This window comes from Amblyraja radiata, chromosome 10 (assembly GCF_010909765.2).
Source record: "Amblyraja radiata isolate CabotCenter1 chromosome 10, sAmbRad1.1.pri, whole genome shotgun sequence".
Lineage (NCBI taxonomy): Eukaryota > Metazoa > Chordata > Chondrichthyes > Rajiformes > Rajidae > Amblyraja > Amblyraja radiata.
The window spans coordinates 35,148,757-35,163,321 of record NC_045965.1 but is presented as its reverse complement, the minus strand read 5'-3'; the positions used below and the strand labels follow the sequence as shown (position 1 = coordinate 35,163,321).

At 37.2% G+C, this 14,565-nt stretch overlaps 1 protein-coding gene across 11 annotated transcripts in view; it reads right to left on the bottom strand.

The window, feature by feature from the left end:
* Positions 1-14,565, bottom strand: part of nfia (nuclear factor I A) — a 508,421-nt gene that overhangs the window by 491,195 nt on the left and 2,661 nt on the right. For 4 of the 11 annotated variants that reach the window (XM_033028528.1, XM_033028536.1, XM_033028534.1 and 1 more), the window contains exons 1-2: positions 13,453-13,856; positions 7,420-7,951 (exon numbers count right to left, since the gene is read on the bottom strand). In XM_033028528.1, coding sequence (XP_032884419.1) covers positions 7,420-7,951; positions 13,453-13,479 — 559 coding nt within the window. In that variant the 5' untranslated portion in view covers positions 13,480-13,856. Of the gene's footprint in view, positions 1-2,558; positions 7,128-7,419; positions 7,952-8,127; positions 8,375-9,442; positions 9,535-13,452; positions 13,862-14,565 lie in introns of those variants that run through there. The other 7 variants (XM_033028529.1, XM_033028538.1, XM_033028539.1 and 4 more) reach the window with 7 other exon arrangements.

Sequence of the window (14,565 nt, the reverse complement as noted above, 5' to 3'; positions counted from 1 at the left end):
AAAAAACTGCCAAGGTTGCCCGGCTGGCAACAGGGAAAAAAGGTTAAGTATGAGCCCTGTAATGGTGCACATTTTCTTCATAATCAAACAGTGAATGATGCAAGATACTGCCTAATGTTGGCAATTACCAAAACATTGGGAGAGTCAAGAAAAAGGTCAGTTAGACAAAAGAGTAAAGTTAGGATTTATTTAAATCACTTCTGTAAACCTCGTTAAACAATATTTATTGCTGGTTCTCAGTTAGACCACAAGATGGAGCAACTGATAGAAGCAGGCCTCCTTTAAAATGGGAAGTTGGGGAGGGGGACTTTGTGGGAGAAGGGAGCTAGCAACGTGGGAGGGGAAAAATCAGAAGTCATTTCATGTCAATTAATTATGGGACCATTTATGGTGGAAAATCCATTGAAAATGTCATTGCCCACAAAGCTGTGTGCCAACATCTGGAGAAATAATCGTGGTATAGGTTCACAGCCATCGGGTGTAATTGGATTGAAGGAAAATAGACAGACAGACAAAGGGATAGGGGCAGAAAACAGACATTGGGACATAAGTGAAAATAAATCCCAGTTTAATTAAATATTTCACAAGCCACTTACACATGCTCTGTGATTTGAAGAATGAAACTCAAAAATTGATCAAAGATCCCTCTAACTAATTTGCTGGACAGAGCGAGTTTGCTAAAATGTGATAACTGTGCAGAAATCCCCATTAATCTTTCACATTATTCTGCTCTTTAATTGCATTGTACGTGATCCACTGAATATTTTTGAACACCTATTATTGCTGCATTTTTTTTCTTCCAGTATTGTCAACATTTCACAACTCCAAAAACATTAAACCATATTGTTCTCACCAGCATTCATGGCATGACTACCCAGAGCTTTCATTTGCCAAGAAGGGATAGAGGAAGCTTTTAAAAAAAAATGTTGGCTGTGTAGTCGGTCGCACAAAAGAGTAAAATCAGGATGTGCCAATGCATGAACACTTCAATGCAACCAACTAATGTGAAAAAAACCGCATTGCCATACCACGTTGCAATGATTTCCAGAAAATAATTTATAAAACTGAAAAGTAAACTTTCCACACTTTGTACTAGATTTAAGTTATTTAAGCAGCAAACAGAGTTATTCAAATATTCTGCTTTTCTTAACTATTTGAATGGGCAACATGGAATGTCATTTGGCAGCTGTTATAGTCAAGCACTGCTTCGTAACAGAATATCAACATAGTATGATACAATTCAAAATAAATTTGATTGATTATACATTAATTGTCAGTAGAAATAAATATATGTAATGAGTTGACAAGCCATTATCTATAAAAAGATCCATACAAACAAAATTTTGTAATTTTATTTTTCCCGAAAAATCAAAATTGCCAAATTCTAGAACACTGGATGTAAAATGTTATTGAACATGAATGATGTCATAGATCCATTCATGGGGAGAAAAAGTAGTCATCCGCTGCTAGGTGAATGGTACAAAGAAGGTCGGTAGGCAGGAACCTAGTCATTATATTAGTGCAACTCGCTCACCATCATTTTAACTGTGCAGCCTTCCTCACATTATACCTTGCAACAATTTATCAAAAAGATCTTATGCTTACTCAAACTTGAATTAAATAGAAATAGGCAAATGATTAAGAAATATGTTAAACATTAATTGCAATTATTTTTGGAAATATTGTTTTAATGAACAGTAATGGCGAGGATCCCTCGCATCTAGAGGAAGGGGTTCAATCTCAACAGGATTTTCATCTTGATTCTTTTGAATTAAGAAAATTAAAGGTTTCCATGAAAAAAATGCTTGAGGTCCATGAAAAGGCAGAAAATGGAGATAAAAACTTTGATTATTGTACGCAACAAGAAGAGATTTTATCTCTTTTAAAAGAAACAGTATCCATTTTGTATTCTGACAAGGGATACATTTAATACTAGTCAGCCATCACGTAGACACACTTTACAGAACTCTCAAGGCTTGTCCCAAAAGTCGATCAAATCCCCATAAAAAATATACTTGAAAACATATTAAAAGGAGATTTTCTTAAATAAGCTTTTAGTTAATTTTTAATGTATCTTTATCTTTATTGTCTTTTAAAAATAATCGCCTTTCCCCAGAAGATGGTTGCGACATATTTGCGAACTAGTTTATCTTTTTCCTCTTGTTTGCACTCTTTTGTTCAGCAATTTCTTTAATCCTTCAAGAGGATTTCCAAATTAACTGCCCTGTGTGGATGTACATACGTAATCTTCAGAGAATGGTCAGCCTGAAGCAGCAAAAGGAGAGTCAGATGCGTAAAGTATCAACGTGTCAGATGTAGCACTGCTTGGCACAAGTTTCCTCTCTGGACAGAATGTCACATTAAGGACTTTATGGAGACACAATTGTCTGCCCCACTTGTTTGACTAATGCCTTTGTACCCATCACCCCAATCTCCAACATGAATAAACAAAAACAAAGAAATTTAAAATAAATAAATTCTATATATACATACATACATATACATACATACACACACATGTGTGTGTGTGTGCGGGTGTATATATATATATATGTGTGTGTGTGTGTATTATAAGATTTCAAGACTCCAAACTATATCCATTTACAAATTGTTTTGGAAATTTATTTTGTATCAAGTAAGATTTGAAAGTGAAGCAAGACTTTTGAAAAGGCCAAAATATGATACAAAGAAGACTGCATTGCTGCACTAGGTTAAAACGAAAACCACAGAAGTTTAAAGAATTATTGCCATGGTTTCAATAGAAAATATTAACATTAACAACTTCCAAAACCAAATTCCAACATTAATTCACAGACTGTGTCTGTAACTGGCAGCAGAAGTGGATTAGAGCCCGTGTCAAAATCTGCACCAATCCATGCGCTGGGGTCTCCTAGCAGCGAAGCCAAATCTCTAACCGAGAGAAATGTTCAGCCCTGTTGTGTACTGCACTGACCACAACAAAGAGTGTGGTTTCCACCACATTCACCATAAATAGCTGAAAATTATTGTTATTCATCATGCCATGGAAAGAAAGGGAAATGTAAAACTGCTGCCGTTCAAAAGTGGTGTAAATTGCCTTTTAGATATTCAAGGCTTTGTTAAGATAAAACATGTGGCTGCTGATGACTTATAAACCAAGGACCTGTAGGGCCTCCCAACAGTTTGCACTTGTGGATTTAAAGATAATTGCATGCTCTTCCTTATCAAAATATTGTTTTAGCTACATCAAAGTTTTGGGGGCAACTATTAATGACAAATTTTAAACTAGTACGGTTCGGATATGTAATGTTTAAAAAGTTTATTCTTGCAAATATTTGAGTTTTCCATTCTCAGTCTGAATTACTGCAATTCTCTCAACACCACTTATTTAAAAATCTTTCATAGAAATACATTGCCATTAAATAAGCATGATATTTTCTTATAAATAATGCAAAAATATTATTACTATTTTAATTGTGGAATGATTTACAATCACACACGAGGGTAAACATGACATTACAGGATTAGCAAAGGTTCTCTAGTCTAATCTGTCCCAAAAAACAAAAACAATTCAATCATTTTTGCACCCTTTATCTCTTTACACATACTATGCCTCCTTTTCATGTGCTCTGCATAAAATGTCAATCTAAACTGATGCTAATGCTAAGAATGTATTCTCTAGATCTACCATTTGTGACAACTGCTAGCATATTGTTTCTTGAGAAATTCAAATTTTCAGTACATATTTCCACTGTTCAGTACAGATTTTACACTCTGAATTGTTGAGCTTATTGATTTTAATTGTACTAAAATTTCTGCTCACTTCTGAGCCTTCATTCCAATATCTTTAGTCCCGCAGTCCTTCATGGTAATTAATGTCAACATACTCTAGGATTGCTAATTATGAATGTGGAAAGGTTGCATCGGTCCAGAAATAATTTCAAGATTTACATCTACCTAGAACAGCTTAGCTTCACTAATCAGATCTTTTAACACTGATGGTAATGCATACACATAAGCTTCCATATTTCTCACCTAATTCTTTGCAGATAACAAGGGGCATTAGGAAAGACATTCAGTTTATGTAAAGTAAATCTAGTGATCGAATGGTTACCAAGTAAATAAAAACCTGTAAAAGGTTAATTTTGATCCGCAATCTCCTCTTTTCAGCTTGATCCAATTTATGGATCTTACAATCCGCTGCATTATCAAAGTATTATCAGATAAATTAGCCAATTTGCATAAAAATTACATTTAAATAAGTTGTATGATAAGTAGCGTACATTAGATGTTTGCCGCCAAAAATTCCTTTGGTTACTGAAGGTCAATGTATGCTTTTTGTTGGGTGCTTTAATTTCAAATAATAAAAAGGCATACAACAGATGCTACAAACAAAAAACTTATGTTTAAAAATAAAATCAGCCAGTTTGAGGTCTAAATATTCATTCCACTTAAACTTGACTATGGAGGATTGTCAGCTCGGACTCTATTTCAAACTAGATTCCCTCTCCACAAACTGTTTGCATAGGCAGTGGGTCACAACAATACTGACGAGCTGAAGACAGCACTCGCATGAGTGCCCACTAATAAGCAAAGATCACCGTTTATCTAAGAGGTCAAATGCCTGTTGGCTTGGGTCATGACCTAAACAACTTATGTCATGACCCTTACACGTGCCTGGAATGATGCCATTCTGACCTGGGTCAGCTACTAATGGTGCAGGCCATAAATTAGATTGTGCCTTGCACTTTTTCAAAAGAAAGTTTGTTTTTGTCCATTGCAGTATCTTTCCAAGTTTAACTTGATATGTGTACAGGCCACTGGACCGACAAAGAACTTATCTGTTAACTACGAACCAAATTAAAGATAACTACATCATGTAAGACTGTTCAATTATCAGTTTTACTGCATTTAATGATCTTGTTGAGTTACAATAACTATTGCGTGTTGTAAGAAGATAGCAAACACTACAATAACTTCTGAATATTTAAAATTTGAATTATTTTAATCATTGGTATTTATAAAAGCTGTTATCTTTTTCACTGAATGATCACGTTGTTTTCATCAATAAACTGAATTGTTAAAAATGCTGATAATTTCAAATTATATGGCATGCAACGCCGTCAAATAGGACAACTCTGAAATCTTTAGTATATGTTAAAAGTCATGCGTTTCCCCCTAGCTGCTATGCTGTGTTCATTATTCCAATCCCACACTTCTTCCACAAAGGAGATATCGCTTGGAATAGTTTTAGAAAGTTCTCTGACTGGCTTGTAACTAAATTACTATGCAAAACAATTAGAAATTTGGAACAATTGATTGAATACAAGACTCTGGTGCTTTCCCTATTCGGGATCTCTAGAACAATTCTATCCTAAATTAACTGGAATCAAACACTCCCTGAATTCAAGCCATAACAAGTTTTAAGGTAAGTAGTAATATGTACTGATTACAGTTTCAAATGTTAAAAATATTAGATGTGCTTGTGCCTTAAGATATTCCAGCAATTGCTAATATTTAAAACTGCACTTTGTCCATGAAATTAATAATGACAGCAAAATAATTCCAAGCGTCACCATGTTTTTTGCTATCAGTAATTCATTGTCTTGGTTTCTACAGTTTTACATTAATTTCAGAAAGCTTGTGTACTGCTGAATTGCTAAATTAATTTGGCAGAAAAGGTTTATTAATTTATTAACAGCTTTGAACAGTTGGTGAAAATGTCAGTTATCTGAAGTAAAAATCAGAAAACACTTCTTATCAAATTTGGAAGAAAATGTAATTTGGTGATTTTCAAATAAAAACCTAATAGCGATGTAACGACTCTTCCCCAAAACATGGCTTCAGAATCAGACTACAGGAAAGAGCCAAGCATCAGCGAGAAAAAAAGTGGCCACGTATTCCCATGTTGGCTTTGGCATGATGGACAAAGCACTTTCAGAGTTCATGCTTTCTGCCAGCACTGGCAGCTGCTCAGTCCATTGAAAACCCCTGAACCTTCCGAGCAGGCCAAATGTGGGTCCAAGCGGTTTTCTGTGTGCAATCGACAGTAAGCATCTAATTTTAAAATGCATATTGTTAAGGAGCAGTGTGTATGTGCTTTACTCCGCTTATTTTAGTAAACATCAGAGTAAAGATTTTAGGTATTACTAACAATATTAACTTGTTTGTTTCTCGCCACTTCATATTTAAGATAAAAAGGTAGTGCACAGTCAATGGATGGAACTGAATATATTTTCCAATACATTTGGACTGCTTTAATGTGATCAAACTTCAGCAGTTATCTCTGTTAGTTCCAGAGCCATTGATTACAAAGCTGATGTGTTTCTAACCTGTCAAAGCACTCCTGACAAACAAGGTGGCAACAACCATCCCAGATATTTCCTAAACTCAAAATGTTTCAGAAAATAACTGGTTCCAAACAGCAAATGACTTTCATTTTGAAGATTAAAGTTTGAATACGAGCTTGCTATTCTGAAGACCAGTGATTTGCAATGATGCGGTTAAAACAGCATTGCAAAAAGCTCAAAAGACTTTAGAATTGCTCTAGTTTATGTTAAACGTGACAAACATAAGCAACAAAACCTAAGTATCCAGGAAATATTTCCACATTAATTTGTTATATTAACCACTTGAATTACCATATATACACATTATCCTGTTCTCATGGTGCACCTGTAAATAAGAATATCTGAAAAAGAACACATGGGAACTTGTAGCTGCATACAATGTTATTCTACCATTGTAAGCAGTGTGTCGAATCAAAAGTTTGACACTTCACTTGGGCAGCAGACAATTAACAGCACAAGACTCCTTCCTTATTAGCTGCTGATTACGACTGCTGATTCCAAGATGGCATAACCCATGTGCCAGCATTCTGGGGCGCTGGCTGACCCAAATTCTGAAACTTATGGTCATGCTTTTTGCAGTTGCTGATCTTCTGTAGGTTTTGGTTTGCACATATCACATTCACACAAAAATAACAGTGATTTTCTTTTGTAAACTAATTATAATTCTGATGGGAATTTTCATCTTCCATCTTGGGCTATGAAGGGTGGGAGAGGGAGGAAAGAAAGAGAATGCTGGTTTGATCATGAAGGGCGTGAGAAACACAGCTGGAGAGTTTAACAGCAGTTTGTAGATCCGGCCTGTAATGAGCATTTATGACCATTACACAAAAGAAACAAAAAATGCTGATCAAAATCACAGATTGCTTAACAAGTTTAGGCTACACTTGCAACAGGATAGGATCTAGATTATCTTCAAGAGCATGCAGAAGAAAGTTAACGTTACAGAAAAGTACACACACAAGGTAACCATTATGTAAGTTTAAATTTAATGTGAGGATACATGCAGCATAACCATTTCTTAAAAACTAAAATCAAATGTAACTTTCATTACAAGGAATTCTGAAAAAATACATCCAGAAAATGTACTTACCTGGTGTCTGCACAAAGTACGCCAAGTATAAATCGAGTTCCTTAACAGAAACTCCTATATGATGTGGTTGCACGCACAGCCCAGGGTTAGAGCACTGCGAGGCCTTTACGAGTCGTTCACCATCAGTACTTTCGAGTGGAATACCTTTGAATAAAATCACCATAACCAGGTCCAGCCTCCAGACCTTGTCTGCTTGTCGCAGACAGTCAATTCGCCGCATCTTGCCTTTCTGGTCTGGGTTTGAAAGCACACAGCAAGGAGGTTTCTTCCCAGTGACTGTGAGCACAAAATCCTCTCGATACTCAGGTCGGATGTCTTTGCGCAGCTTTGCTAGGAGCCTGGATGCCCATTTCTGCTTCACCTCTTGCTTTTCGCTCAGCAGTTCATCCTTCACTGCTCTCTCTTCTTCCTTTGACATACGTTTCTCATGCTTCTTGAAGTATTTTCGCTTTCGGGCTTGCAAGTTGAACCATGTGTAAGCAAAGGCTCGGACGTGGGGCAGAAGTGCTTCAATGAAGGGATGGAATTCATCCTAAAAAAGTTTTAAAAACAGACGAGACAGAATAAGCAAAAATGAAATTCTGACAAAAGAAACACTGTCACACTTGAAACATACATTAGAATGTTCTTGTTATAAAGTAAACAAATAAAAAAACAAATTGAGAAATCGAGAGACATTTCACTTAAATCAGAGAATTGATTAAATACCATTGTAAACTCGGACCAGCAGAGTATGTTGTTCAGAGCTGGACTTGGACAAATTTATGCCATGTACAGTGAGAATTCTTTGTGTGGAACAGTCAGAAAGATGCCGACGGCATAACTAAAAGCACCCATGTAGGTGACATCCAGAACACTTGCCAATATTCAAGACGTTCCCTGCATGTGCTTAGTTTGTTTATGGAGCTTTCCCAAAACAGTAGAGAAAGATCCCTCGACTAAAGCATGGGTGCTTTCATTAACCTTCGCCAGCATTAAAAAAAAAATGCAGATCTCTTCACTCTCCGTCCCCAACCCCTTTGCATGTGATGTAGCCAGCATGATCCCGCCTATTTGGCAAATTCCACACACTAGAATGCCAATCAACAACTCGTACGAGGGGGCTTTGTGCAAAGCAAGAGAGGACAAATCTCCCCCCTCCACAAGATGGTTTCAAACACAGCAAGTCTGTACAGTCAGAACAAAATCTGCATATTCTTCATTGTGAATTCATGCTATTTTCACAAGAACTGTAACATTGAGCTGTACCCTTGTGAACAAAAATTAATAATAAAACCACGCTTACACATTATTTGATTCTATATCCAGATGATGCTACATTAGTATTAAATAGTTATTAATAAGTAGTTTATTTGCAATCGTTATTCAATACTAACGTAAAACAAATTTTCACTGCCTCCTTACCCAACCAGTAAATACAATAAAAATCTGTAAATTCAGAGGGGAGCCCTGTGATCATTATCAACCTTTGAAATCAACATTTCAATCAATAACATAAAAGTTACTTGTAAAAACAGTTAACTACTCTCGAGGATTACAGCATAAACAATAACAAGGTATTGATAAACATTTCTCTATATGTATACTATTTTCATTTAAACTAGTCAAAACCGTATAGTTAGATAAATAACTATAAATTTTACATCAAACACGTTAATATAAAAACCCACAAAAGAAAATGAAAAAAAAATTCTGAGCAAAACTGCCATCTGTCTTATTCTTTTGTTTAAACCAAATGCTGCACAAAGTGTTTTTAAACAATAAAACAAAAGTAGCATCACTTTTACGATGAAGTAGATGCAAAATCTGTTGAAACAGCAGAAATTTTAAAAAAAATTATGTAATCGTGTGCATTTCACATTCCCTTTGCTGAATAAAGTTGGGGATTTTCATTGTATAAACTAGGCCACAGCAGTTCAGGCTGGAAGGGATTTTGCTTAATGATATAAATTAATGAAAAAATGTTGCATTGGTGGGAACATTTGGAGGATTTTTAGATTAAAGTGAATTTTCATTTACCAACCTTTTTCCAGCCACACGACATCTGGCCTGTAATTCTTCAAGCTTAACTGAATTCCTTTACTAAAATCATCTACACGTAGGTAACAATCTGTCCTGAAAAGGAGATTTTCAAACTGCCAAAACAAATAATGAAGCTCAAATTTATTAAATGACTACCTAAGCAGATATATGCCTCCTCCTATCGTGTCACAAAGATTGGGGAGAGAAAGTCAGAGCAAACTATTTCTTCCTAAACACAATTTAAAATCAATTGATTTGTTTTAACAAACTCGTTTCATAAAGTGCTAAAAGGGTTAACGTCCCTGTTACTTTTTTCACCTCGGTCTAAACTTTTTGTTTGAAAATCTCTTAACTTAAACACGGAGTTCATTTGATCAAATCATATTAGTACAGAGAAAGAAATCTCTTAAATATTTTCGCCATTTTCCATTAATGGATTGAGAAATCAATTCTGCACCAAAGTGTTTATTGTGAATATGCCACAAATGCCAACTCTAGAACTCATTCTAAGTTAAAGAACTCAGTCCTGTCGAAAGTAAGTTTGTGGAGTTAATATAGATACGTTAGTGCCGTGAATGAAAACCTAGTCAGTATTTGACCTTGGTTGCGTGCATGCATGGAACAAGGGATGCCAGTGTGGTGATACTATGTCACCACATTGATGTCCTTTGCTGTGGCCTTCAGATGCCACTAGTTCAGATCTGTTCTCTGCTGCTTTGTGTTGCAACAGGACTGAGATCTGTAAATCAATTTGCAATTGGGTGGGGGGTGAGGCGGGGGAGGTCGTTTTTTTTTAATTGCCAGTTTAGATAAATAGAGATTATTTCTCAAAAATGTAAAAACTAGTGGATTGACAAGAAAAATTACACTGTGAATTATTATAATATTTAAGCATTCTGAGCAAGGTGCATTATAGTTCAGTAATCTAATGCACATGTATGGTTACATTTTAATTCAGTCCAAAGCCTACAAAGTTTTATATATTCTTGCATCGACTTTACGTTGGAAATTTTCCAAAGTACAGTTTCTTTGCTCTACCACACTGCTAATTCAGAAAAGAAGCTTTAAATTACTTTAACCTATGTCACTGCCTACATCTTCCACGATGCCTGACATCTTCCATTTTCAATGTGGAATAACGTTTTTTCCTACAAAAAGAATATCTTCAAAAGAACCAAAAAATATTACAATAAAGTGAATTATGCAGCAGTAAGAAAAGTCCGCAGGCTGGGAGCTTTAGTCAACATTAGTGTATTTATGCGGCTGCAATTGGTTCTTATTATCTACAGATTCAATGTCCACTATATCATGAAAAGGCTGGGGTCTTAAATATCTGTAGCAGCGCATTACATTTTGCAATATGAAGTTCGTTCCCATTACAGACACATAAGACACTGACATGCAAAGCTGTCTTTTTTTTTAAACCAGAAAGATGAAATTTTCTCCCAATTAAAGTCTATTTTTCCCTATTCAATTTTTAAACAAAGGTTCCTATTTTAAGCTAATTTCTAAATATTACATTTTAGAAGGCCAAACCACTTAAATGACAATCAGTAAAGTTGTGGTTTTGTTTTAGGTCTATTTTGATATAAACCTCAGCACTGCACTTCAGTGCAGCAAGCACGTTCTTCTTTTGGCACTGCCATATCAATTAGTGTATGCAGTCTAAAATGATGAAGCAAACAGACTAAGCACCAATGTTCTTTTAAGTGGTTAAAAACTTACTTATAATTTAACTCCGATAATTAGAGTTCTTTATTGTTTACAAACAACTGACCACTGGAAATCTAATTCTCCACTTGCCGCCATTTACTGTTCATGTTTATTATACATCTTTCTTTTCAAGATTAACTTTTCTTTTTAAACAATCCAATACATTTTAGATCATTTGTTGCATTTCTTATTTATGTTTTCATTTAGCAAAGCTGCAAGCAGAATTCATTTTGGAAAGCACTTTTTAAACTCTTTTTTTTGAAAAAAATGACTGTGATTAAAACCTACACATTATCAGGCATCTATGTTATTTTTGGGGTTCTGCCTAAAACCAAAACATATTCAATAGACTTAGAACGCAAGGAAAATACTGCAGGTAGTAGAAATTATTTGTATTCAAAAGATCAATACTTTCTGTGCAATATTGTAACCATTGTACCAACACACTCTTAACTGTAAAAGACCACAATCTCATTTTTTCTACCGTACTTGTATTTATGGTATTTTTTTAAACTTATTTTTAAGTAGATTCATCAAAGAATCTGGTATTAAATGTGTGGCTGAGGATTGTCTGAAGCTCAATGCCTCAGGAACTAAATTACCTACAATTAACAAATGATATAATAGCAGAAAGTTTTCTGAGATGCTGTAACAGTGTGAATAATATCACAAATGAACAACTTCTTGTGTATTTAATGAATACAGGAAAAGGGCAAAATGTTATGTTGCACACAGGTTACCGAAAATTATGTCGAGTTTATATTAAACTTTTGCATCCATTTTTAAATGTTCCCTGACATTTTAGCAAGTAGCAAAACACGGAATAATTTGACGTGTTCATTGGGAAACGCCAACCTGAGAGATATAACGACAGTTACTTCAAGATTGTCATATTGACGTTTACTTTATCTTGCTGTTGGTGCAAAATTAAAGTCATAATACGAACCTTTCCCACAGTCTGGTTAGTGGATTTTAAAAGCATTTGTAAAGATCTTGATGCTTCCCCCCTTCCCACAAGGGAAAGTTCTGAATTTAGAAGATTTATGGAAACATAAAATGCCCACTGTTGATAAAGCTTTGGAAACTTCTAAATGACGTGTGACTTTTTAAAGAAACGACTGGCTGGTAAAGATACATAAACATGTTATTGATAATACTGGAAATAATGAAATTTTGAAACATATATAGCTGCAGGTATGTTTATTTTGTAAAATCGGGGATCCTGGATCCACTTTCTACGGTTCATATTTTAAACAGAAGCTTTGGAATTACCGCGGGTTAAATTTCATACGGTGTATGGAAGTACAAAATAAAGCAGATTTCAAAGCAAAACCGCAATCTAGAAACTTGAGTGTAAAGAGACGCGGCCCGCCAGCAGCCAACGAACGCTTCCACTGGGGAAACCTCTACCTTCCTCAAAAGAAGCGGCAGTAAAACTCCGTTAAAAGGGAAAAACTTGAGGGTGTCTGACTGAATGGTCCCAACAAACAGAGAATAATGACATGGGCGGTGGGCTTTGGGGAAGTGGTTGAGACCAATCAAAATAATAAGGAACTCGAAAGGGAAGCCGGTGTCGCCACGAAACCACAATGCCCGCAAACACCCATCAAATCGCAGTGTTTGCAGAAGTGCTCCAGAAAAGTTAGAGGTAGGTGCTCAACCTCCCAGAGAAAGCAACTTGGCCTGACGTTACTCCACACCTGATGGGACCTCGGTGTCCCGCCAAGAAACTCTCGCCGTCAAGTCTACCTCAGCCTGGGTGAAGCAGCCTCGACAGCGGGCTCGCCGAGCGCAGTGTTCGCCGGAGCCGCTGCCTTGGTGCTGCGGCGGAGTGAGCGGCCACTGGCGGGGTTGTTGTCGAAGATATTATTTAAAAAAATCAAACTTCCGCGCACCGCTGTTGTGAGTAAACTCCGTACCTTACAGTCAAAACAAAAGCGTGCTTCCCCATCGCTCGCTTTCCACCCACCCCCCTCCTTCAAAAAAATAACAGCAGCCATCGCCACACTTCGCTGGCCTGGGAAAGTCTGCAGAAATACACTGCACCTTTGCAAGTACCGCTCTTGGAAAATGTAATTTGTAAAAAAATATATATATACTCTCAAATATTACAGTTCAAAAATAATAAATATTAATACGTATCCGCCATTAGCCATGTGCCTCAATGGGGCAGATCGCTGAGCCCACACACTGATCTCAGAGGCAGCAGGAGGCAGGGGAAAAAAAGAGGAAAAAAAGTTTAATAAAAATCCATGCTGGCCTCTAAAGGGATACAAATGTTGCAAAAATGTATCCTACCTGGGTGAGACAGAGCGGAGAGTACATTATTGTGGCGGTGCTGGTGGTGGTGAGAGGAAAAGCCGGCTTTCACATTTCAGTCTCGAACTGAAGCCAGCTCGCTTCTCCATCCTGAACTTTAACCCCGCCTATAGTTACTATATAGTCCACATCGCAACTCTGCCTCTCTCAGTCTGACAGTCGGGCGGGCGGGCGGCCGCCAACACACACCTTCCCTTCCCTCGGTCTCACACCTGCTTTGCCGGAAGATATCTTCCCCTGCCCGCTCTCGGGCTGCTTTCTGCGGCAGCGGTCTCGATCTTATGATTGAGAATTAAACGAGGAAAAGTCAGGCTCGCAGCCTGTCAGTGAGGGAGCGCTAGCTTTCTCTCAGCCAGACTGGACTACACCCCTCTCGATTGCTCCGCAGCTCCCGGCGCCACGCGAACATCGCTCTCCACTCCACCCCACCCCCCGCACCCCATCTCTCTCTCTCTCTCTCTCTCTCTCTCTCTCTCTATATATATATATATATATATATATATATATATATCAGTATATGAGGAGCTTTTCGAAATAAAAACAGACCGACTGGATTCTTGAACAAAACCCGATCCCCTTCCCAGCCCTGAGGCTCTGCGTCAACAGCCGAATGCAGCAGGACAGTGTGGCTGGATGCGGCGGCCAATGTGGAGAGCCGACAATGAACTTGGACTTGAGCTTGTGGCAGGCACACTGAGCGAGCGCGTTTCTTTCTCATGGCCCATTCATGAAAATAAATTCCGCCACAAAATCCCAACACCGTGACATACACATATTAAGAAAGTTCAAAGTCTGCGTGCAACTTTCTTGTAAATAAATTATGGAGCGATTTGTTTGGCAGCGCTAAAGTTAGTTGCGAAATGATTTGGGGTATTTCTTCCCCGCCCCCACCCCCACCCCCACCAAGTCGGGTTTTGTTTAAACCAAAACCTCTGATTTGTGCAGTCAGGCTTTGGCGCCTTTTTCTAACAACAATAAATCACAATACATAACTAAGAATCATGCGCCTGTTTATTGTGTTTTTTTTTCCCTTCGCGTCACGTCCAGCGCTCCTCCGCACGGCTGCCGTTCATTGTTTGACATTTTCTTTGC